Source organism: Mirounga leonina, unplaced genomic scaffold, assembly GCF_011800145.1.
Source record: "Mirounga leonina isolate KUSES-001 unplaced genomic scaffold, KU_Mleo_1.0 Mir_129, whole genome shotgun sequence".
Taxonomy (NCBI): domain Eukaryota; kingdom Metazoa; phylum Chordata; class Mammalia; order Carnivora; family Phocidae; genus Mirounga; species Mirounga leonina.
The window spans coordinates 955,239-979,130 of record NW_023270323.1 but is presented as its reverse complement, the minus strand read 5'-3'; the positions used below and the strand labels follow the sequence as shown (position 1 = coordinate 979,130).

The 23,892-nt window shown below is 36.1% G+C and overlaps 1 protein-coding gene across 1 annotated transcript in view; it reads right to left on the bottom strand.

The window, feature by feature from the left end:
- The window catches only part of STPG2 (sperm tail PG-rich repeat containing 2), a 318,597-nt gene extending 297,817 nt beyond the window's left edge, over positions 1-20,780 (bottom strand). Inside the window, exons 1-2 of the mRNA XM_035005555.1 lie at positions 19,763-20,780; positions 7,876-7,988 (exon numbers count right to left, since the gene is read on the bottom strand). Coding sequence (XP_034861446.1) covers positions 7,876-7,988; positions 19,763-19,871 — 222 coding nt within the window. The 5' untranslated portion in view covers positions 19,872-20,780. The remainder of the gene's footprint in view (positions 1-7,875; positions 7,989-19,762) is intronic.
- Between the last annotated feature and the right edge of the window lie 3,112 nt (positions 20,781-23,892).

Here is a 23,892-nt window from a genome sequence, read left to right as displayed (position 1 = left end):
GGAAGGAAGGAAGGAAGGAAGGAAGGAAGGAAGGAAGGAAGGAAGGAAGGAAGGAAGGAAGGAAGGAAGGAAGGATGGATGAGGGAAGGATGAGGGGAGGGGAGGGGAGGGGAAGAAGGGGAGGAAGAAATTCCTAACGTGTCCATTAAAAAACATTCACAGGTCTTAAAAAAAACAATAACTTACTACTTTTCAGAAGAAAATATCACACAGTGTCATTAAGAAAATGCAAAAGATTAATGTCTAATAAAACAAGTGTTTCCTTCTAAAAAAAAGTCTGATAAATCCTTGCATAAATAAATGAACATTTACTTTATCCCCACGCACAAAATAGCTGATATTTAAATGCGCTTATAAACCTTAACTTCATTGTCATTGTACTGACATTATTCAACTGAGTACTTAGCTCTAAAATATGTCCCCTAAACAAAGCTGATTAAAATGTAATTAATATGAGCTATGTGAAGGAGTTATGGAAAAAGAAAAGAGAACCACTCTAAATAAACTGTGACCAAAATCTTCCAGATTATTTATTTCAAAGGGCTAGGCCCTTGGTATAAAAATCATTCATTATATAACATAAATGTACCTTTCCAAACATGTCATCTGCTAGTCTCCTACACAAATTTTTTACTGGGGTCAATATAATCTTCTCATTGTCTTCCATGGACCCTCCTTCGCTATCTTCACTCATGTAATTCTCCATGCCTGGAATGCATATTCCAACCCTATTCTTCAAGGCCAACCTCCTCTATAAATCCTCTACAAAGTATACTTTGCCATGATACAGTAGTCTTCCTTTAAATTCTTATGGCATTGGGGCGCTTGGGTGGCTCAGTCTCTTCAGCATCCAACTCTTGATTTTGGCTCAAGTCATGATCTTGGGGTCATGGGATGGAGCCCTGCCTCGGGCTCTGTGCTGGGCATGGAGCCTGTTTGAGATTCTCCCTCTCCCTTGTCCCCCCCTCGCTCTCTCTAAAAAAAATTTAATTTAATTTAATTTAAAAATTCCTATGGCATTTAATTACATCGTTATTCATTTGGCACCTATCATATTTCATCTTGCATTAGTAGCAATCTATATATCTCTCGCTCATCTAAATTTTAAAATTTTTATTTCAGTAATCATGTTTTAAATTTCACTGTATTTTTTTTTTTTAAGATTTTATTTATTTATTTGACAGAGAGAGACACAGCGAGAGAGGGAACACAAGCAGGGAGAGTGGGAGAGGGAGAAGCAGGCTTCCCGCCAAGCAGGGAGCCCGATGCAGGGCTCAATCCCATGACCCTGGGATCATGACCTGAGCTGAAGGCAGACGCTTAACGACTGAGCCACCCAGGCGCCCCTAAATTTCACTGTATTATTAACAGTACGTATCAGAGTTTTCTCTATATATATAGGTAGACCACTCAGGTGGTTTTTAAAATCTCCTTTCCTTTCTGTTCACCATAGAAATTGGAAGTGATTGGAGATTTATTAAAAGCAAAAGTGAAGTCAGTTGTTAATACAATAAAAAACTAGTTCATAAACATCGAATATTCATTTAATTATAAACTACAATATGGATACTAATACACCTAATTTTTATAGTAAAGTTTTTTTTAATGTACTCACCACATAAAACATTAAACCTTTTCTATTTTAACTAAAAGAAATGTCAGAAGCATAATTAAAATACCAACGTACTGATTGGAGATGCTCTTTAACCTGTAGTGCTTTTCTATTCATGATATCTAATGTTCCAGGATAAAAGTGATCATAGCTTGCTGGTCCTGGACTATCTGAAACAAACTTCTTAAAACGCTTCTCCCGGTTTTGTAGACTATGACCTCCTTTTATATTATACTAAATTGGAGAGAAAAAATATGAAATAATTAAAAGAAGCACTTTATAATTAATACATATTTGGTAAGTATTATATATTAATATGAAGAAAGTTTTAAAACCCAACCTGAGAAAGTTAAGGCTCTTAACTGAAGACATCATTCTAATAAAGGGATAATAAGAGAGGACGACAATTATAGTCATCAGTTTTAACTCTGAACTCAAACTAAAACTTACTGTACTTAGGACACTCTAAGAGAATGCAAAACTCAGTTTTAAAACAGGAATCAAAACAATGGAATCCCCAGTTGTAGAGCAAGAATAAAGAGTATACACTTACAGGCCTCAAGAGAATATGTACCTCTGAAATGAGCTAGAAATATTGGTACTCACACTGCAAGGAAAAAGCAAACCTTCCAAGCTTGCTTAGGATTAATTATTCCCATGAACTATTTTTTGGCCATTTCCAGGGACGCTTATGTAGGCTTACTGGCAACAGCATGGGTTTTTATTTGGTTGGTTGGCTTATTCTTCATTTTTTTTTAACAGCTTGGTTTTATGCTCAGATTAATTTTAAACATTGTTTAATGCAGAGAAGGGACTGGGAGGAATCTCCCATAGCTCTCCATGCCACATATCTGGATTCTCTGGAATCAGAAAATTATCAACAGGGTAATAGCCAGTAAATTCAGATAAAATTCCATCTTATTAGTTTCAATTAACAGTCATAGTGTAATCATTTCAAAGATGATTCATAGTAATAATGGTTGGCATTTGATAGATCAGATAAGTTTTTTTTTTTAAACATTTTTTTTTTATTTGAGAGAGAGAGAGAAAAAAGGAGCAGGGGGAGGGAGAGGGAGAAGCAGACTCCCCACTGAGCAGGGAGCCCAACCTAGGGCTCAGTCCCAGGACTCTGGTCTCCAGGATCATGACCTGAGCTGAAGGCAGATGCTTAACCCAGGTGCCCCCAGATAAGATTATTTTTTAAGTTACTGATTTACCAACAGAACTTTTCCCATGGTATATACATGTCAGATGTTCATGATCACTATGAACCGAGTCTATCTCTACTTTGCATCTTATTCAGCTGCTTTCAGCTTTTAAGAAATACACAAAAGAGATCTTTCAAAAAATGAGTCAAAATTATATTCTTAGGTAGCCAATCCACTACTTGATAACTGTTTAAATAAGACCATAATTCCTGTTTAAAGAGTTTGGATCAATAACAAAATTTAATGATTTTGCAAAAATATTAACATTACAATTTAGATAAAAAGTAAAATCATGTGAAAAGAGAATATCTCCTCAAATCCTGATTCTTTGAAAGCTATTCCTATAGTCTCTAAGATCTTACATTTCACACTGCAATTTGAATTTATATTGAACTTCAACAGAATTAATTAAATTTAATTAAAATTAATCTGATTTTTTAACCAAGTAAAATTAGAAATTAACCAGGACTTTTCCAATTATTCATATTTCATAATTACCAATTCTACTGATTTTACAAGAGGTTATAAAAAGAACTACAATACAATGTGTCAGATAAAGGACCCAAAAATTATATTATGAGGTAACTATACATTTTATATAAAACCTGTGAGAAAACAACCTTCCTACTTCTTGAGTCCTGTGCTTTTGTCTATATGCTGTGGTTATTTGATGAATATTGCCAGCAACCTCCCAACAATACAGAATGCAGAGTCTCATCTGAAGGGTGAGGCCATGCACTGCAACAGGTATGATATCCCATCATACAGCTCTAGTGAAATGTATCACTCAGATCAAAAATAAAACCTAATTTGGACATTAGTGAGAAATATGAAAAAAACTGTCTAGCTGGAACCAGGGAGGAGCTCTCCACATCTAAATCTTATATAGCAAGGAACAAGATGGTATCACCCAAGCAGAGACAGGTCACAAACTAGAAGAGAATTAGAACCAGAAAACATAAATTAAATTTGAACTGGCCCTTTAGAGGGGGATTCATTCTAGGAAAAAGGATATGAACAAAATAAGGTATGTGACTTAATAAGCTAATTATCTAGGGTGCCTGAGTGGCTCAGTCGGTTGGGCATCTGCCTTTGGCTCAAGTCGTGATCCTGGAGTCCTGGGATCGAGCCCCGCATCAGGCTCCCTGCTCTGCAGGGAGTCTGCTTCTCCCTATCCTCCCTGCTCGTGCTCTCTCTCTTACTATCTCTATCTCAAATAAATAAAATTTTTAAAAATAAGCTAATTATCAGAGAATTATAAACTTGCATTTTGTAAACTTCATTCTTCTGTCTCCTATTTTCTTAATTTCCCTTATGTTGTTTTCTAAGAAAACTTCCTTTTGAAAAAAATTAGCATGCTTCATATATGCTAGAGGAGACAAAGGAAAAAGTGAATTTGCCCATAACTGGGCAAGAGCTGGAAAGGCAAAAAGAATACTCCCATCCTCACTCCCAACATTGCAGTAGTGGTGACAACCATAAACAAAGTTAGATAACCATAACAGAAACAGAGAAATAGAGAAGACTAAATTGGGGCACACAGTTTCAACTCCCAAATGTTTTGCTTTTATAAGAGCTTCAAGTATTACATACAGTGGAGGCAGGCCCTCACAACTACAACCACATTTTCAGTCTTTTCAAATTTCATTTGAAGTCTCCAGGTAATATTTACTAAGCAATTGCTAATAGAAAGGAACATTTCAATCTATGCTTCCAAAAAAAAGGTATAAAAATAAATTGTTAGGGCGCCTGGGTGGCTCAGTTGGTTAAGCGACTGCCTTCGGCTCAGGTCATGATCCTGGAGTCCCGGGATCGAGTCCCGCATCGGGCTCCCTGCTCGGCGGGGAGTCTGCTTCTCCCTCTGACTCTCCTCCCTCTCATGCTCTCTGTCTCTCATTCTCTCTCTCTCAAATAAATAAATAAAAATCTTTAAAAAAAAAAAATTTTAAATAAATAAATAAATAAATAAATAAATAAATAAATTGTTAAATACTTCCATTAATTTCCAATAAGATTATCCCTTTAATTATCCAGCATATTAATTATTTACAGAATTAGTATGCTAACTATGTCACATTATAAATATATCCATTATTATTTTAAATGGCTGGATTAGGAAATATGTTTGTACAGTGACTACATAACATAATAAAATTAAATTATATTAAAAAAACAAAAAAATTAATAAAAATAAAATAATAATGGACTTTATTTTTTAAAGTGTGATAAATTCAAACTTCTTGAAATTCTAAAAGTTCTACAAGAATTTAGCCTAGGGGCGCCTGGGTGGCTCAGTCGTTAGGCATCTGCCTTCGGCTCAGGTCATGATCCCAGGGTCCTAGGATGGAGCCCCACATCGGGCTCCCTGCTCAGCGGGAAGCCTGCTTCTCTCTCATCCACTCCCCCTGCTTGTGTTCCCTCTCTTGCTGTGTCTCCCTCTGTCAAATAAATAAATAAAATCTTAAAAAAAAAAAAAGAATTTAGCCTAAAACAACCCAAAAAAGTCAACAGCAATTGAGTAAAAAACTACTGGTGGAGCTAGCAAGCCCATATGCCCATAATATACTGGCCATGGCATGGAAGCAGGAGTGACACTTCCAATGATGACATCTAATGACCCATTGCTATTTTTTGCTTTTTGCCCTCTAGGCACTAGTATGCTGGAAGTTTTAAGAACCCAGGGAAGAGCCATAAACATTCCACTGAGTTGGAAGCTGAGACCATCAACTGGCCATCCCAGGCTCTGTATGCTAGAAAGCAAAATAAGGAGTGTATTGGCTGAGGTGATTAACCCTGACCAGGACTGAAAAACAGGACTAAGGATAGCCACAAGCATCACGGTGGGATGGAACACCGAGACACCCTGCAGAGCTTCCTTGAACTATAATGCCCAGTGAAAATGGTAAGGGCAAGTTTATTTAAAGGTTTGAGAAGGAAGCCTGCGAATGAAGAGCTCAGACTCCTTAGAACTAAAGATTCCGGTCACCACATCAGGTTGAAAACTCCACCAGATAAAGTCCCTTTAAAGAGATAGGGATATGGTAGATCTATAAATTCCTATTGAATCTGAATAATCCAGTATCAGCAGTAATGAAGAATGATTAACAGATTTATTTTCTCTTATTTTCATTTATATTCTCAATTGTAATGTGCTCTTCTATTTGAAATAAAAAACCCTAGTTATAAATAAATAAATAAATAAATAAATAGATAGATAGATAGATAGATAAAAGAGAGAGACAAGGAACACAGAATGAGTAATGAAAAAGTCTTAAACTATCTATAGCTTCAGAGCAGTTACAAAAACTAACAGGGCCTCCTCTGCATTTCCTTGCTTCTTACATCACTTGCTTTCATTTCCCCTCTCTTTCTTTCCCTCTTCTATTGTAAAATGGCAACACTAATAATGCATAAAAGTTATTGGATGCTACCTATAATCAAGCACTATTCTAAAATGCTTACTAATGTATTTCACTCTTAGAAAAAGCCTACAAACTTAGTATGCCTATTTAACAAATGAGGAAACTAAAGCCCAAAGAGATTAAGTAAAGATTAAGTCAACCTGCATTTGAAATCTGTCTGAATTAGTTAAGTGGCAGAGACAGATTTCAAATGTAGGTAGTCTACTTCAGGAGCCCATACTACTAACCACTTCTTTATAATATCTCGTGTTATATTTACTTACCATTTAATCTACAGGCTGCAGAATAATGGAACAGGGATGTGAAAAAACAAAAGCAGAAACAGCCTTAATCTAAAGATCCATTTGGTAGTGACACTGTAATATCATCTCTGAATGCAGTAGTTTGGTTCCTTCAGGGAAGTTATACTTGAAAATTATACATAAAATAATTGCATTTTTTAAATTGTATATGTGGGAAGAAGAATTATGTGTAAATGTAGTGCACATGAGAGAGAATAGAACTGGGCAGTCAAGGGTTAAAATGTAATGGAAATCTATTGTTTTTTATCTGTCCAGCATCCTGTCTATTATCTGCCCATAATAGCATGCATATTCACCACCATTGGGGCAATCAAACCTCCCCTATACTTTGTGGTTTTACAGAAGTTTCCAAACACAGGATTCCCTATCCCAGGAATGAATGGACCAATCAGATTCTTCCTACTAGGAATTTTAATCCTAAATGGAGTCACACATAAAAAAAATGTAAGGGAGTTATAGAATTAAGTTATCTAATGGCAGTTCTGATTGCAGTTCTTACTACTGAAATATCTGGAATTGTCTTAGTCCTGCCCTTAAGACTTAAATATACAATTAATGCTTCAAGTCCATAAGCCAGCCAAATACCTTTCCTATAAATATTATTGTAAATCTAGTATCTGTCTTAAAAATCTATTTTGTTGCTTCCAAGCAAAAACTCCTAACTGATAGAATGGTTGCTATTACCAACTCAGAAAGTCTAATGCAACAATTAAGGCATCAATGAATACCCCTGGATCTCCAACAGAGGAAATAAAAATTTGCTAGGTTCAATTAGGAGTCATTATGTATGAATGCAAAATTAATGAGAAAAGGGTAAAAGATGATATTCATGATTATGAAGATATTGGAGTTACATCCACTGTTTCCGAACATGAATGGATCATCAAAGATATTCTGGTCATAGACGCTCAAGACTGTATAGGAGCCAGATGAGACAATGAGAGTAGCCATACCTTAAGAATATGGCACAAAAACTAATTTTCACTCTATTGCCATCCTCCATCTACATATCTTGATCATTTGCACAACTTTCATGCACCGTAATTCATTCAATAGTCCTATTCTCCCATTCAAGAATCTCAAGAACCATGAAGCATGTAACAATGTTTTATGTCTTATAGAATACATAGAATAACGGAGAAAATCCAACCAGGCAATCAACAATAAACACTTTTATTTTCTCATATTCTAATAACAAAATATAGATTAAAAGGAGAAAAAAGAGGATATGAAGGGAAAATGAAATATGACAAATGACATATTAGTCTAGGAGAGTAAGAAAGTATGATTCTTATTAACTCCAACAATTATAAAAACTATTATAAATTTACCTGTGCTTCTGAAACATTATAGTGTCCTGGCCCTGGAACAGCTTTCTCAGTGTTAGAGGCAACAGTAAAAGTACTTTCTCTGGCAGCCAAAGAAAGGAATGGTGCATAGCCACCTATAAAAGGAAAATCATATAAGATAGATAAGATAGGGTCCCAGTGATTTCAGAGAAAAAGCATTCAAAATATATAAAATCATGTAGTAACCTCAACTGTGGAGACTATATTATCAGAACTAATGGCTAGCCACAGAAGTTGTTCCTTTTTTAAAAATTCTGATGTAACAGCAGAACATTTATTAATATATATTAAGTAAAAGAACTTACAGAACAACAGAAAAAATACTTAAAGAAATAAAAAACAAAAGCCTTTTTTTTCTTCTAAGAATATTTGGTTGAAATGAAAACAACAATTAAGTTTAGCTAATAAAATATTTTCATCCTCAGAAGCCCAGCGTTTTACATTTTGGAACAACATCTATTATTTATAGAGAATAGCACATATAAAGTTGTAGAGACAACTTAGACTGAAATAATTTAAAGTGAGCTTACAGCAAGTAATTAATAATGTCTCTTTGCTTTGGTACTAGTTGGTACTCAGTAAATATTTCTTAATTGCCTGACCCCAAACAAAGGTTTACAAATCTAAGATACAAATTTCTTTGGAACAAATTATCATAAAATTAGACAAAGTTAATAAACTTAGTAGATAGGGTGCCTGGGTGGCTCAGATGGCTAAGCATCTGCCTTCAACTCAGGTCATGATCCCGGGGTCCTGGGATTGAGTCCCGCATTGGGCTCACTACTCAGCGAGGAGCCTGCTTTTCCCTCTGCCTCGGCCTCTCTCTCTCTGTCTCTCATGATTAAATAAATAAAAACTTAAAAAAAAAATTAGTAGACAGACTTAGTCTTCTGAAAGACTGATAAAAAATATCAAGAACTGTATCAAGAAAATGAATATACTTTAAGCAACACAGATATCACAGAAGATATGGGAGAGAACAGAGCCACTATCTTCAACAGGTAATAAAAGAATGAAAGTGAGGATGCAAAATTTGTGAGAATCTTATACACTAAAGGAAAATGTACACTACTGTGAGAATATATGGCAATAATTAGTATAGTTTAAAATCTTGCTAATCTGGGCTAATAATAAAAGATAGTATTTTTAAAACAGGAAATAATGTGTTTCTTTTGAAGCCCACATTTATTAAAATGCAACTGAAATCAAGAATTATCTCTTGATTATAAATAATATAGTGTCATATATATAATATATATATATATAGTGTCAGATAATATATATACAGTGTCAAGAACGACACTATATAATAATAAAAGGGACAATCCAACAAGAAAATATAACAATTGTAAATTTGTATGCACCCAACATGGGAGCACCCAAATACATAAAACAGTTCATAACAAGCATAAAGGAAATAATGGATAGTAACACAATAATAGTAGGGGACTTTAACACCACACTTACATTGATGGGCAAATCATCCAAAAAGAAAATCAACAAGGAAACAGTGACTTGAATGACACACTGGACCAGATGGATTTAACAGATATATTCAGAACATTCCATCCTAAAACAGCAGAATACACATTTCTTTTAAGTGCACATGGAACATTTTCCAGAATAGATCACATATGAGGCCACAAAACAAATCTCAGTGTATTTAAAAAAAAAAACTGAAGTCATACTATGCATTTTTTCTGACCACAATGCTATGAAATTAGAAATTACCCATAAGAAATCTAGAAATAGCACAAATACAGGGAGGTTAAATAACGTGCTATTAAACAATGAATGGATCCACCAAGAAATGAAAGAAGAAATCAAAAATTACATGAAAATGAAAACAAAATAGTCCAAAGTCTTTGGGATGCAGCAAAAGTGGTTCTAAGAAGGAAATTTACAGCAACACAGGCCTACCTCAAGAAGCAAGAAAAATCTCAAATAAATAACCTAACCTTACACCAAAAGGAGCTAGAAAAAGAACAAACAAAGCCAAACCCAACAAAAGGAAGGAAATAATAAAGATTAGAGCAGAAATAAATGATATAGAATGAATAAAACAATAGAACAGGTCAATGAAAACCAGGAGCTGGTTCTTTGAGAAAAAAAAAAATCAATAAAATTGATAAACTTCTAGCCAGACTTATCAAGAAAAAAAAGAGAAAGGACTCAAGAAAAAATCACAAATTAGGAGAAATAACAACCAACATCATAGAATTAAAAAAAAATTATAAGAGAATATTATGAAAACCTATATGCCAACAAATTAGACAACCTAGAAGAAATGGATAAATTCCTAGAAACGTATAAATACAAAAACTGAAACAGAAAGAAATAGAAAATTTGAGCAGACCGATAACCAGTAAAGAAATTGAGTCAGTATTCAAAAACTCGAAACAAACAAAAGTCCAAGACCAGATGGCTTCACAGGGGAATTCTACCAAACATTTAAGAAGAATTAATACCTATTGTTCTCAAACTATTCCAATAGGAAAACTTCCAAATTCATTCTATAAAGCCAGCATTACCCTGATATCAAAATCAGATAAAGACACCACAAAAAAAGAGAACTACAGGCCAATATCGCTGATGAAAATAGATGTAAAAATCCTTAAAACACTAGCAAACTGAATCCAACAATATATATATATTTTTTAAGATTTTATTTATTTATTCATCAGAAACAGAGAGAGAGAGAGAGGTAGAGGGAGAAGCAGGCTCCCAAGGAGCAGGGAGCCCGATGTGGGACTCAATCCCAGGACCCTGGGATCATGACCTGAGCCGAAGGCAGACGCTTAACCATCTGAGCCACCCAGGTGCCCCCAACAATATATTTTAAAAAATCATTCACCATGAACAAGTGGGATTTATTCCTAGGTTACAAGGATGGTTCAGTATTCACAAACTAATCAACGTGATACATCATACCAATAAGAGAAAGGATAAGAACCATATGATCATTTCAACAGACGCAGAAAAAAGTATTTGACAAAGTACAATACGCATTCATAATAAAAGCCCTCAACAAAGTAGATTTAGAGGGAACATACTTCAGTATAGTAGAGGCCATATATGAAAAACTCACAGCTAAAATCATCCTTAATGGGGACAAACTGAGATCTTTCCCCCTAATGTCAGGAACAAAACAGGATGTGCACTCTCACCACTTTTATTCAACATATACTGTAATCTTAGCCACAGCAATCAGACAATTCAAAGAAATAAAAGGCATCCAAATTGGTAAGGAAGAAGTAAAACTTTCACTATTTGCAGACGATTTGATACAACGTATAGAAAATCCTAAAAACTCCACCAAAAAACTGCTAGAACTGATAAATGATATTCAGTCAAGTTGCAGGATACAAAATCAATCTATAGAAATCTATTGCATTTCTATACACCAATAATGAAGCAGCAGACAGAGAAATCAAGAAAACAATCCTGCTTGCAACTACATCAAAAATAATAAGATACCTAGGAATAAACTTAATGAAAGCAATGAAAGACCTGTACTTCAAAGACTATAAAACATTGACGAAGAAAATTGAAAATGAAACAAAGAAATGGAAAGACATTCCATGCTCATGGGTTGGAAAAACAAATATTGTTAAAATGTCTATGCTACCTAGAGCAATCTACACATTCAATGCAATCCCTATCAAAATATCATCAACTTTTTTCACAGAGCTGGAACAAATCATCCTAAAATTTGTATGGAACCAGAAAAGACCCTGAATAGCCAAAGGAATGTTGAAAAAGAAAACCAAAGCTGGTGGCATCAAAACCCCGGACTTCAAGCTCTATTACAAAGCTATAATTATCAAGACAGTATGGCAGTGGCATAAAAACAGACACATAGATCAATGGAACAGAATAGAGAGCCCAGAAATGGACCCTCAACTCTATAGTCAACTAATCTTCCACAAAGCAGGAAAGAATATCAAATAGAAAAAAGACAGTCTCTTCAACAAATGTTGTTGGGAAAATTGGACAGCCACATGCAGAAGAATGAAACTGGACCATTTCCTTACACCAGACACAAAAATAGACTCAAAATGTATGAAAGACCTCAATGTGAGACAGGAATCCATCAAAATCTTTGAGGAGAACACAGGCAGCAACCTCTTCGACCTTGGCCACAGCAACTTCTTGCTAGGCACATCTCCAAAGGCTGGGGAAACAGGCAAAAATGAACTATTGGGACTTCATCAAGATAAAAAGCTTTTGCATAGCAAAGGAAACATTCGACAAAACCAAAAGACAACCAACAGAATAGGAGAAAATATCTGCAAATGACATAACAGATAAAGGGCTACTATCTAAAATCTATAAAGAACTTATCAAACTCAACACCCAAAGAACAATAATCCAATCAAGAAATGGGCAGACGACATGAACAGACACTTTTCCAAAGGGACATCCAAAATGGCCAACAGACACATGAAAAAGTGCTCAACATCACTCGGCATCAGGGAACTACAAATCAAAACCACAATGAGACCACCTCACACCAGTCAGAATGGCTAAAATTAACAAGTCAGGAAATGACAGATATTGGCGAGGGAGCGGAGAAAGGGGAACCCTCCTGCACTGTTGGTGGGAATGCAAGCTGGTGCAGCCACTCTGGAAAACAGTATGGAGGGTCCCCAGCAATTCCACTACTGGGTATTTACCCCAAAGATACAAATATAGTGAATGGAAGGGGCTCCTACATTCCAATGTTTATAGCAGCAATGTCCACTATAGCTAAACTGGAAAGAGCCCAGATGTTCATCGACAGATGAATGGATAAAGAAGATGTGGTATCTATATACAATGGAATACTACCCAGCCATCAAAAAAAAAAAAAAAAAGAAATCTTGCCATGTGCAACAACATGGATGGAACTAGAAGGCATTATGCTAAGGGAAATAAGTCAATCAGAGAAAGACAATTATCATATGATCTCACTGATATGTGGAATTTAAGAAACAAAAAGAGGATCATAGGGGAAGAGAGGGAAAAATAAAATAAGATGAAATCAGAGAGGGAGACAAACCATAAGAGACTCTTAAGCATAGGAAACAAATAGGGTTGCTGGAGGAGAGAAAGGTGGGGGGATGAGATAACTGGGTGATGGACATTAAGGAGGGCATGTTATGTAATGAGCCCTGGGTATTATATAAGACTGATGAATCACTGACCTCTACCTCTGAAACCAATAATACATTATATGTTAATTAAATTTAAATAAAAATAAATATTTTTTTAAAAAGAACACTAAAATATCTATTATAAATATTCTCTATATGTTCAACAAGGTAGAAGAAAAATGAACATGATGAGGAGATAAAGGGAAGATATAAAAATACTGAATCAAACTTCTGAAATGAAAAGTACACTGGTATGGGGCACCTGGCTGGCTCAGTCAGAAGGGCATGCGACTTTTGATCGGGGGTCATGAGTTCAAGCCCCACAGTGGGTATCAAAATTACTTAAATAAAAACTTTAAAAAAAATACACTGATAGTGTTAATGACAAATTTTATGTGAGTTAATAACAGATATTTTTTTCAATTCTTAATCTCTTGAAAAATAACTATTTAAAGCAAAAATAATTTCAAATTATTGTGAGATTATAGCATATATAGAAGTAGAGTATCTGACCACAATAGCACAAAAGATGAGATGGGAGAAATGGAAGCACACTCTTGTAAGCTTCATATACTATATGTGAAGTAGTGGTACAATATTATTTGAAGGTAGACTGTGATAGGTTAGAGATGTATATTGTAAACCCCAGAACAACCACTAAAAAATAAAGAAGTATAGCTAGTAAAGCAATAGCAGAGGTAAAAACAAAATCATTTAAAAAAATTAAAAAAAACAACTAAACTCATTCAACAAAGGTAGGGATAAGAGAAAAGAGAAACAAAGAAGAGATGAGATAAATAGAAAACAAATATCAAGAGAGTAAATTTAAACACAACAATATTGATAATTAAATTAAATAGAAAAGTTCTAAACACCCCAATATAAAAGGCAGAGGATGTCAATTTGGATAAAAAAGTAAGACCTAACTTTATGCTATAGACAGAAAACCCTCATCACACATAAAGACATAGAAGTGTTCTTTTTGTGTGTGGTTTTTTTTAAAGATTTTATTTATTTATTTGAGAGAGAGAGAGACAGCAAGAGAGGGAACACAAGCAGGGGGAGTGGGAGAGGGAGAAGCAGGCTTCCCACCAAGCAGGGAGCCCGATGCAGGGCTCAATCCCAGGACTCTGGGATCATGACCTGAGCCGAAGGCAGACACTTAACGACTGAGCCACCCAGGCGCCCCTGAAGACCTAGAAGTTAAAAATAAAAGGATGGAAAAGATATACCGTGCATCCATGAATCAAAGGAAGCTGAACTGACTACATTAAAATCAGACAAAGCAGATCTTGAACAACGAATACTAGAGATGAGAGACATTGCATTATGATAAAGGGGTCATTTCATCAACAGGATTTAATAATCAATAAAGATCAGCAAGGAAATAATTGCCATAAAAATCATTACAGTGCTTACCTGTAGGGGAGAGGAAAGAAGGTATAATTGAAAGGGAAATTGGGCAATATTATATTTCTTGAGTATTTACTTTTGATGCCATAATTTTTATACAATTTTCTACATGAAGTGTTTAATCTTACAAGTAAAAGTTTTTTGAGTTTTTTAATTTAGGTTCATACAATATGAGGTAATGTGAGATAAATATGAAAACTAAGAAAGCTAAGTTCAGACTAGTTCTTAGGCAGATGTCCTAACACCATGGCAGAGATTCTAACTGAATCTACCTAAACAAGTGTGAAATTAATTGCAAAATACTGAAATTCATAGAAAAATGGAAAAGAAAAAACAAAAAAACACACAATAGCCCCATGTATTCAAGAAAGCCAGTACTCATAAAATCTTCATTGAAGCTTTCCAAAATTAATTATATAGAATCTTTCATCAATAAGCTAAAAGTTTGGGGGGTTTTTTAAAGATTTTATTTATTTATTTAACAGAGAGAGACACAGCAAGAAAGGGAACACAAGCAGGGGGAGTGAGAGAGGGAGAAGCAGGCTTTCCCACTGAGCAGGGAGCCTGATACGGGGCTCAATCCCAGGACCCTGGGATCATGACCTGAGCCGAAGGCAGACGCTTAACAACTGAGCCACCCAGGCCCCCCAATAGGCTAAAAGTTTATATGAAATACTGACCTCAAGTAAAACCACAAGAAAATTAAAGTGTTTATACTGATTAGCTCCATGAAAGAAGGACTGGTCTGTTTTATTCATAACTGTATACATAATGTTTACATTTAGAGTGGCAAACTGTCCTAGCATGCTCAGGACATAGAACTTTTAGTGCTAAAACCAGGACATTCCCATATAAATCAAGATGTTTAGGGCGCCTGGGTGGCTCAGTTGGTTAAGTGACTGCCTTCGGCTCAGGTCATGATCCTGGAGTCCCAGGATCGAGTCCCACATCGGGCTCCCTGCTTGGCAGGGAGTCTGCTTCTCCCTCTGACCCTCCTTCCTCTCATGCTCTCTGTCTCTCATTCTCTCTCTCTCAAATAAATAAATAAAATCTTTAAAAAAAAAAAAAAAAGATGTTTGGCCACCCTATCATAGTGCCCTGCATATTAGTAAATAAATATAGAATTCATAGGTGATATTCTAAACTACACCTTTAGTCATTCATTCAACAATAGTGAATGCTTTATTGTGTGTGGAGAGAGGCAGTGAGGGTATAATAACGAATAAGTTAAAACTCTGGCCTCCAATAGTGGGAAAGCCAGAAAAATAAATAATTATACTACAAACAGTGCTGCCAATAATTAAGGTATAAAATATAGAAGAAGAAGGTTCTGGGGAATTAGGGTTAGTGGAGTATGAGATAAAAGGTTTGGTTTGGGACATATGGATATATTGGCATATAAAGTGCCAACTATGAATGATAAATCAAACTGTCAGGTAGAAAGAAGAAATTAAGAATACAGGAGAAGGAAATATTTGAAAAGAAAGAAAGAAGTTCAGTTTGGGAAATATTGAGTTTGAGGCACCAACAGCAGAAGATAAATCGAACTGGCATGAAGCAATAAAAGATAGTCCATTCTGAGAAAGAAGGTGGGCAGCATGTGATTAAAGGGCAAGTTCTATAGCCACAGCTACTGCCACAAAACAAAAAGGTCATTCTTCAGATAAAAGCAATAACTAGACCTTTGAAACATACTCATCTTCAGGGACATCAACATATACAGCAATCACATATGTATAGTTTATTTAAACTTAAAGACAGATTCCATTTCCTGAGATTGTCTCCCTAAATTCTGACTGGCTAATAAGATAAATCATTATTGGTGGCATAAGCTCATAGGCACAAGTGCAAGACCATGGACTGCTCATGTTTCTGTGGCAGGTAAAGCTAACCACTCCTCCATCAAAGAAGAAATCTGGGAGAGAGTATATTTAGGAGCTGGTGTTACCCAGCTTAGATAACTGATACAGAACCAATATAGATAACCAATATACAGCTGATGTAGGGTGCCATTTATTATGTAAATCAAGTTCAAAAAGCAATTAAATTCTCCTTAGCACAATATGCCAGGAAAAGTCACATTACTAAACAGACTGTTTTTATATTTTACTAGGCTGGTTGTCTCTGGAGAAAATTTGCTTTGATGAGAAAAAATACCCTTCCTTCTTAGATAAATGTGAGAAAGTCAGGAATAGTTCTCAATAATCTGGAATTGGAATATCCATTCTCTCTCCTACTCATGAAATCAGAGCAGCTCAGTCCTGTTCTTTTTAGGCTACAAATCCTGGGTTAAAAGAGTCTCTCTGATTAAACGGCTGAAGGCTGAGGCAATGAAGTTTGCAGACTGGGGTGAAAAGAATTTCCTGAGGAAAATGTGAAAATAATACACTGGAGGATTGACCAAGCAGGCTACAGTAGTACGAGAGTGGTAATTAGGAAAGAGAAAAGTTGGGAATAACGAGTATTTGCATCTTTCTCTTGAAGATCTAAGATTCTAAGGTCCTCTGCTCTTCTGTGGTTCAAGGTAACAAGTTATACAAAGTCCCAACACCTATTCTTCCTACATCATACTCTATAAAATCTACCTGACCCTTAATTGAAATAACTGTGTATATTTCTGCACAAACCAGTGTTTGCTGATCTTAAAGAGGGGTAAAATAGAATGAACCTAGGAAAGAGATAATAGCTACTTTTAAATTATCCAGTAAAGAAAGGATACTTGTACCTTCTATTAATTATCAGCATGTTGTCACTGAGTATTGCTAAAACAGGGCTCAACAGGATACAGCTGCTTTGAGTGGCCAAGCATAGAATTTCCTAGTTTCTTTCATAGTTCAGCAAGGCAAAATTCTATAAAACAGTAAAAGAAGGGCCTTGCAACACCCCACTTACTGCTCTCTAAGCAGAGTTCACATAAGTCATGAAGTGAGTTTTTAATTCTATGTGTAGCTCATTAGACTTTTTAAAAATTTTATTCCAAGAATTACCATTGGTTTTTTTTTTTTTTTAAATTAAGCATCTAAGGGTTATGGTATTGAGCTAAAAACTGAGAACAGCAGTAATGATCATGGCTATTGCCTCTAAGAGAATCACATTTAGTGTGGCAGCCAGATAGTTAACAGATAATTAAGATATAGTATCAAAGTGCTACAAAAGTGTCATTAAGAAGTCAAAGAAAGACTTGAGAAATAGTAGAGTCAAAGAACAATTTCACTTTTCCTGAGTCTAAAAGAGTAAGTAGGACTCAGCCAGATGAGGAAGGAAGAGCACACTAGGCAAAGTATCAGCAGCTACAAAAGCATGAAGGGGAGTGAGCATGAACTTCTAGAAAATGCAAAGTTGAAACTGCTGATATGTATGTGGGGCTGTGTTGGGTATAGGTGAGAGAGAATGTGGGAGGCCAGGTAAGGGATCAGACCATGAAGAATCTTATTCACTATGCTAAGTAGTTCAGATTTTAACCTTAATGTTAAAAGGATTTTTTTTAAACAAATAACAATTATATCCTAGGAAGATCACTTTAGCTATAAGAGAGAAGTTGAAAACTGAAATAGAGGAAAACAGCAATATTTTATTGGTTTAATTCAGAATAGAAATAATGAGCCCTGAACAGTCAAGGGAAGTTACACGAAGAAAAGGAACTAATTTAAGAGACAATGAGAAGATAGAATCAATAGATCTTAATGATCAATGAGCGTGGTCAGTCAGAGAAGTCTAGAATAATTCCAAAGTTTAAAATTTATAATTGACTGATAGGGAATTTTTCAAAGGGGCTAGTAATGATGGGGGAAATGATGAACTCAGACACTTGGGAGTTTCAGATGTCAGAGACTACCCAGATAAAGATGTTCAAAAAAGTAATGGCAATAAGAAGGCCCTAAGATTAGGAGAAAGTTCATCTTAGAGATATAAATCACCTATATCTCTAAAGACTTTCTTCTGGGATGAATCAGAATCAGAATAGGGACAGTAGTCAAAGTCATGGATTTGAACAAGAAAGTGCACTAGAAAAGAAACCAGCAAAGGACAGAAAACACACTATATAAACATTTAAAAGACCTTTAGAAAAATAATCACCTGACAATGAAGACAATGAAGGATTGATTGTCGAGGAGAAAAATGATTGCCTTATTCAACGTTTAACAAATGTTAATGATTAGGTCCTAACCATGCATCAGGCACTGTTGCAAGACGATAACAGGAAAAAGAACCAGGAAAAAATGATGATGTTATAAATACCAGGGGAAGAAATATTTCTAAAGACAGTGGTCAGCTGTGTCAAAATAAAATAAGGATTGAAAAGCATCACAGGTATAAGTATTTTGGGTGGTGGTCGGTGGTTAATACATTGTTAGGGAGGTTAATGTCTCTAACAATTCAATTGTATTAAATACAGACATAGGCTCCAAGAACACTGATATTGATATCAGATGCTGAAAAGCAGTAAAATTCAAAAATTAAAACAATGACAAATCTGCACTCCACCCAAAGAAACTTAAATCAACCTAATATCCTAATGTCATCAGTCATGTAAACACAGTAATGGCATTTGTTTAAAAATAGAGTGTAACAATAGGGGAAATGCAGATTAACAAGGGAAAAACTATAATTTGGATGGTAGTAAGCTCCACAAAATCATCAAATTAGAAAAAGCAGAAAGCAAATTATAAGTATTTGTTAAATGCTTCCCCTAAGTCACTAACTGCAAATGAGAGAATATAATTATTTCAAGTAATTATTTAAATTATCCATTCCCACTCCATCTCTTCAAGTATAGCTCCCCCCCCCCCCAAATGTGGGCTCTCATTAGTATGTTCAAAAAGAAGATGGATATGGCCAGTTAGGAAGCATCTATCAAAAAATACACGGGACTATCTTTAAATCATACTGCAAACTAGAAATATAAAAGTTACACTTTAGTAAATGAAGTGTCTCTAGTTAATGGTAGCAAAGGTGTGTGAGTGAAGCAGACAGGACTACAAAGAAACAGCAGACGGTAAGAAATAACACAGGATTTGGGACTCATACAGTCATCAGAGCCAGGAAATCAAAATCCAAGATTTAACCTGTACAAGTGAAAGTAGGATGGAGATAACCATTGTAGCATCAAAAGTCCTAGCCATACGCTTACTGACCTTGTGAAATGCGACAAATGATTTTACCATTTATCACCTGTAAAATTAGGAGAGTATTTTCCCTGCCTATTTTATGTTTTGTTACACTTACGAAGTGGTAGCATTATGTTTAACAAGTACAAGGAAGCGGGCCTGGCTGAAAGTGAGGTGCCTGTCACAGAAGGCTTGCCTTTCCCTACCTCTTACCTGTTGCCCGCTCCTTCAGGAAAGGTACCTGGTAAGTTCCAGGACCCACATGCTCCTCAGTGCTGCCACCTTCAACCAATCTGAGCAAGCGGGGAGCTCGATCATACATAATTGTGGGAGGGTGGGACAGGGCGGGAGGAACCGCAGCTGTAAAAGGGTAAAAACAAGGTGACGAGAGGTGTGGAGCAAAAGGAAGCTGACGACAGTCTGAAGAAGGTCGAGGAGAATTTGAATAAATGGACCAACTACCATAGAGGCTATCTCCCACCTGCTCATTGGGGTCAGATTTTCCCTAGGTCAATTTATAGCCCGGTGGTGAAGTGAAAGGGAGCGCGACCAGGGATAAAATATGCCGCACAACCATCTATCTGTTCCCCAGGTGAGAGCGAAGTGCTCCGCCGAGAAAGGAGATTATAAAGTAGGCGCCCGTCCCTGTACTTCCGGTCTTCCCTCCGCCCATTTCTCTCCGCCCCGGAAGTCTCTAGGAGCGAGGGGTCGAAGTGCTCCGCCCTGGTGGCCAAGCTCTCCGAACTTGCGCGCGGGGCTGCGGACGTCCCGCCTCCTTCCGCCCTACGCTCACCGCGTACCGAACGAACAGAGGAGCCGGGGAACCTGGGAGTTCCTCTTGCGGCACCCACAGCTTTAAGTCTTGTGCTCGTCGGAAAAGCTCTAGAAAACACGCTAGAAGGAGTTAGAGCTCACTTGACCGTGATCCCTTTCCGCTATAAACCAGTTAGAGCGGCAGGGAAGACACTAGCAAAAACTGTGAAAGAAAAAACCATTCTCTCCAAGCAGAGCCTGGGTTCTGCAAGCTCAGCACCCACTCCTACTACAACCACGTTCGCACCCTCAAAGGAAAACGCCTCTGACTCTATCGTACAGATAATCCAAACTACGAAGAGAATCTCAGGAAGTGGTGGTGACAAGAAACAGAGAACCCGAGGAAGGAGAGGAAAAGCTCACCAACCGAAGCAACGCAAAGGGCAGGTAACAGAAAGCTGTGTTTGTTGTCTCATGCCAGGCAACGGCAACACTGACTCACTCTGTTTGTAAGCAAGGGCTTGAGAAAGCCCAGTCCACCCCCCAGAACCAATGGGTCTCTTAACCTTAGGCCGAAGGAACCTGGCTTGTGCAAAGGTCTTAAGGAGTCTATGTCAGAATCCACCTTAAAGTGGTCTCTGGCAGTTTTTTTCAGCAAGAATCCCTTCCACAGTCTAATCACCCTTAAAGGCTTAAATAAATACTGCCTTGACCATACCTCACCCCCAAATGAGCTACAGTACTTTAACTTGTATCTACTACAAATTTTTATAGTATTTATATTCTATAGAATATGACTTGATACCCAATTCTGTGGGTCATTTATTGTGACAATTGTTCCATATAGGTTAGAATGCTCTCCATACAAAGCTATCTGCTTCTAAAGGATATATCTGTAGTGCCTTTTTCTTTTTCCTACTCAGTAGCTAGCTGAATAATTATTTACTTAAAAAACACATATTGGCAAATTATATATATATATATATGGGCATATATTATAGACTGCTGCTAGGCTATGGGGATACAAAGATACAACAAAGTGCAGCCTCGGGCATTCTTTATGGAATGGGGAAAGAGATGTGTATTAGCCATAATATGAGGTGACAAGAGAGATGTATAAAATAAAAAAACTACTGCAGGACTTTGGAACCCACCTCTTCCTACTAAGAAACTAGATGCTGATCCGTAATCCTTTCTCGTTGACTTCATTTCTCCTTGCATGCTTGCAGAAAGCCTCATAGTTTTCTCAAAGTTATTTAAACTTTAGTTTCCCAAGCTTCAACAGATACCCATTGAGATCTAGAACCAGATTTAAACTAGATTAAACTAAACCAGATTAAAAACTAGATTTTATGATACAGTATGAAAAGAGTCACAGAGGCAAAAAGAGAAAAATCTGTATGCCTTGGAGGATGATCCAGTGGTGCTGTAAATTAGCTTTCTATTGGTGGACATTCCTTAAGGACTTCATTTTCCCTTGACCCAAACAAGAATAGAAACCCAGAAAGCAAATTCAGGTCTAGGCCATCTTTGTAGTAGACACTGGTGTGGACTGACAACCTCCTTCTGGCTGTTCATGTCTGTTGTGGCCTTGATTTCTCTTTCCTTGGGTAGATTTGGGTTTGAGATTGGTAATGGAAGTGATAAAGCAGAGTTTATCTGCTTTTTGTCTTGATTTTATTTTTGGCCAGTGAGCCTACCCTAATTTAGACGGAAAGAGTTCTTCATAGAGTCTATCCTAGCTTATTTGCAGATCTCTAAGCAGGACTTTGTGACCTTAACACCTTTGTACCAGCTACAAATACAGTTTTTTTCTATCTTGCCTGCCTCCTCAGTGCATGTTCTTTTCTCAAGGACCTCACAGAAGGGTAGCTGATGAATGGCAGAACTCTAATGTTGCTGGGTCTTGTGACCAGATCCTATCTAAATAACACACCTCTGTATCTAAACAAAGGTACAACCTCTACAATCTTTATAATTTTTTAATACTTGGAGTCTCTAACAATCTCCATTCTTAACACAGAGTCTTTCTTTAAAAAGTTTTTAGTGTGAAAATCCTTCCTTTATTTCCTTGGTCACTGTGGCTGTTCTTTCCACCTTTCCCAGCTATTATTTCCTTCTTATGATTCAATAACAAGAATGATACACCATATTTCAGAATTGGAAAATCTTTTTAAATGAGAGCAGTAAATCTTTTTCATTATCTCTCATTATAGTATTTCCTGAATAGTTTAGAATGAATGTGCTGCAGAAAAAAATACATTAACACAGAATTATAATTACATATAAAGACAAAATAAAGAATTTGGTTCAGCATTTCTCAGTTCCTGCAAAATAGTCTTAATGCTAATTAACCACCTTATACAACTATTTCCATGGTATTAGTAAAAAATGGAACCTATGTTTGAGCTAAGATTTATTTGACTACAAAATTTGGGTTCTTTCCATTCCTCCATGTTGGCTACCACTAGAATAAACTTTAAAATGAAGTTTGAATAAATCAGATTGATTCTTTATCAAATATGTTAGCTACAGTGAAGAACTCCATAGTCACCAATTTTTCCTTATAACATTCTGAGGATTAAGTAGATAGCAGGTGATATCTGCAATATTGCATGAGATGTGGGAATTCTGCCTTCAATAGCTTTAAATACCTTATAAATATTATAAAACAATTGGTTTTGAAAACTAATTTCTTCAGCCCATTATGATTTGGTTTCCATTGTTTTGCTTTTTGTAAAAATAAAAATCAAATAATAGTAATACATCACTTGGTATGTATTATACAACAGAATGTACTTTGTCAGTGTTATTAGTGGTCACATTGTAAAGTGATATGCATTCAAGTTAAAATGGTAAAAATACTTATATAATCATTCAAAGCTTACAAAATATATTTTATGTTCAGTATTTTGTTTAACATAAATTTGTTTCTCTAAACTGCAGACTTAATATGATTCTGAAATATCAGAATTTCATGAAATGTATTTTAAAAATTATACGATGTTATCAGTGACCACCTGATTTTTTTCACTTACATTCCTTGAGCACCTATTATATGCTAGCACTGTGTGAAGCACCTTATATGAATAATCTAAATCATTTCTCATATAACTCATGAGGTAGGTTCTATTAATATCTTTATTAGTATGCTGAAAGCCATTAAATTTCTCACCCAATATCACATAGTTAATGAATAACAGAGCTGGATTTCAAGCTAGTCAATTTGACTCTAGACCTGTTTTCTTCTTCTTCTTTTTTTTTTTTTAAGTATGCTCCAATGTGGGGCTTGAACTCATGACCCTGAGCTTGAGACCTGAGCTGATATCAAGAGTCGAACACTTAATCGACTGAGTCACCAGGACCCCTCTAGACCTGTTCTCATATTATAAGGGACATTATAAGGGACATATTCCCAACTGTGCCCTACTTTCACACCCAATAATTTTTTCCTCAGTTCTTCTTTGAGATTGGCTATATGTTAGTTAATTCATCTAAAAAAGGAAGACTGGAGGTAGTCTTTCAGGGGTGATATGGTGACTCCTTGATGGCAGGGAACCAGGATGCTCTATTATGCTGCTCCATATCCT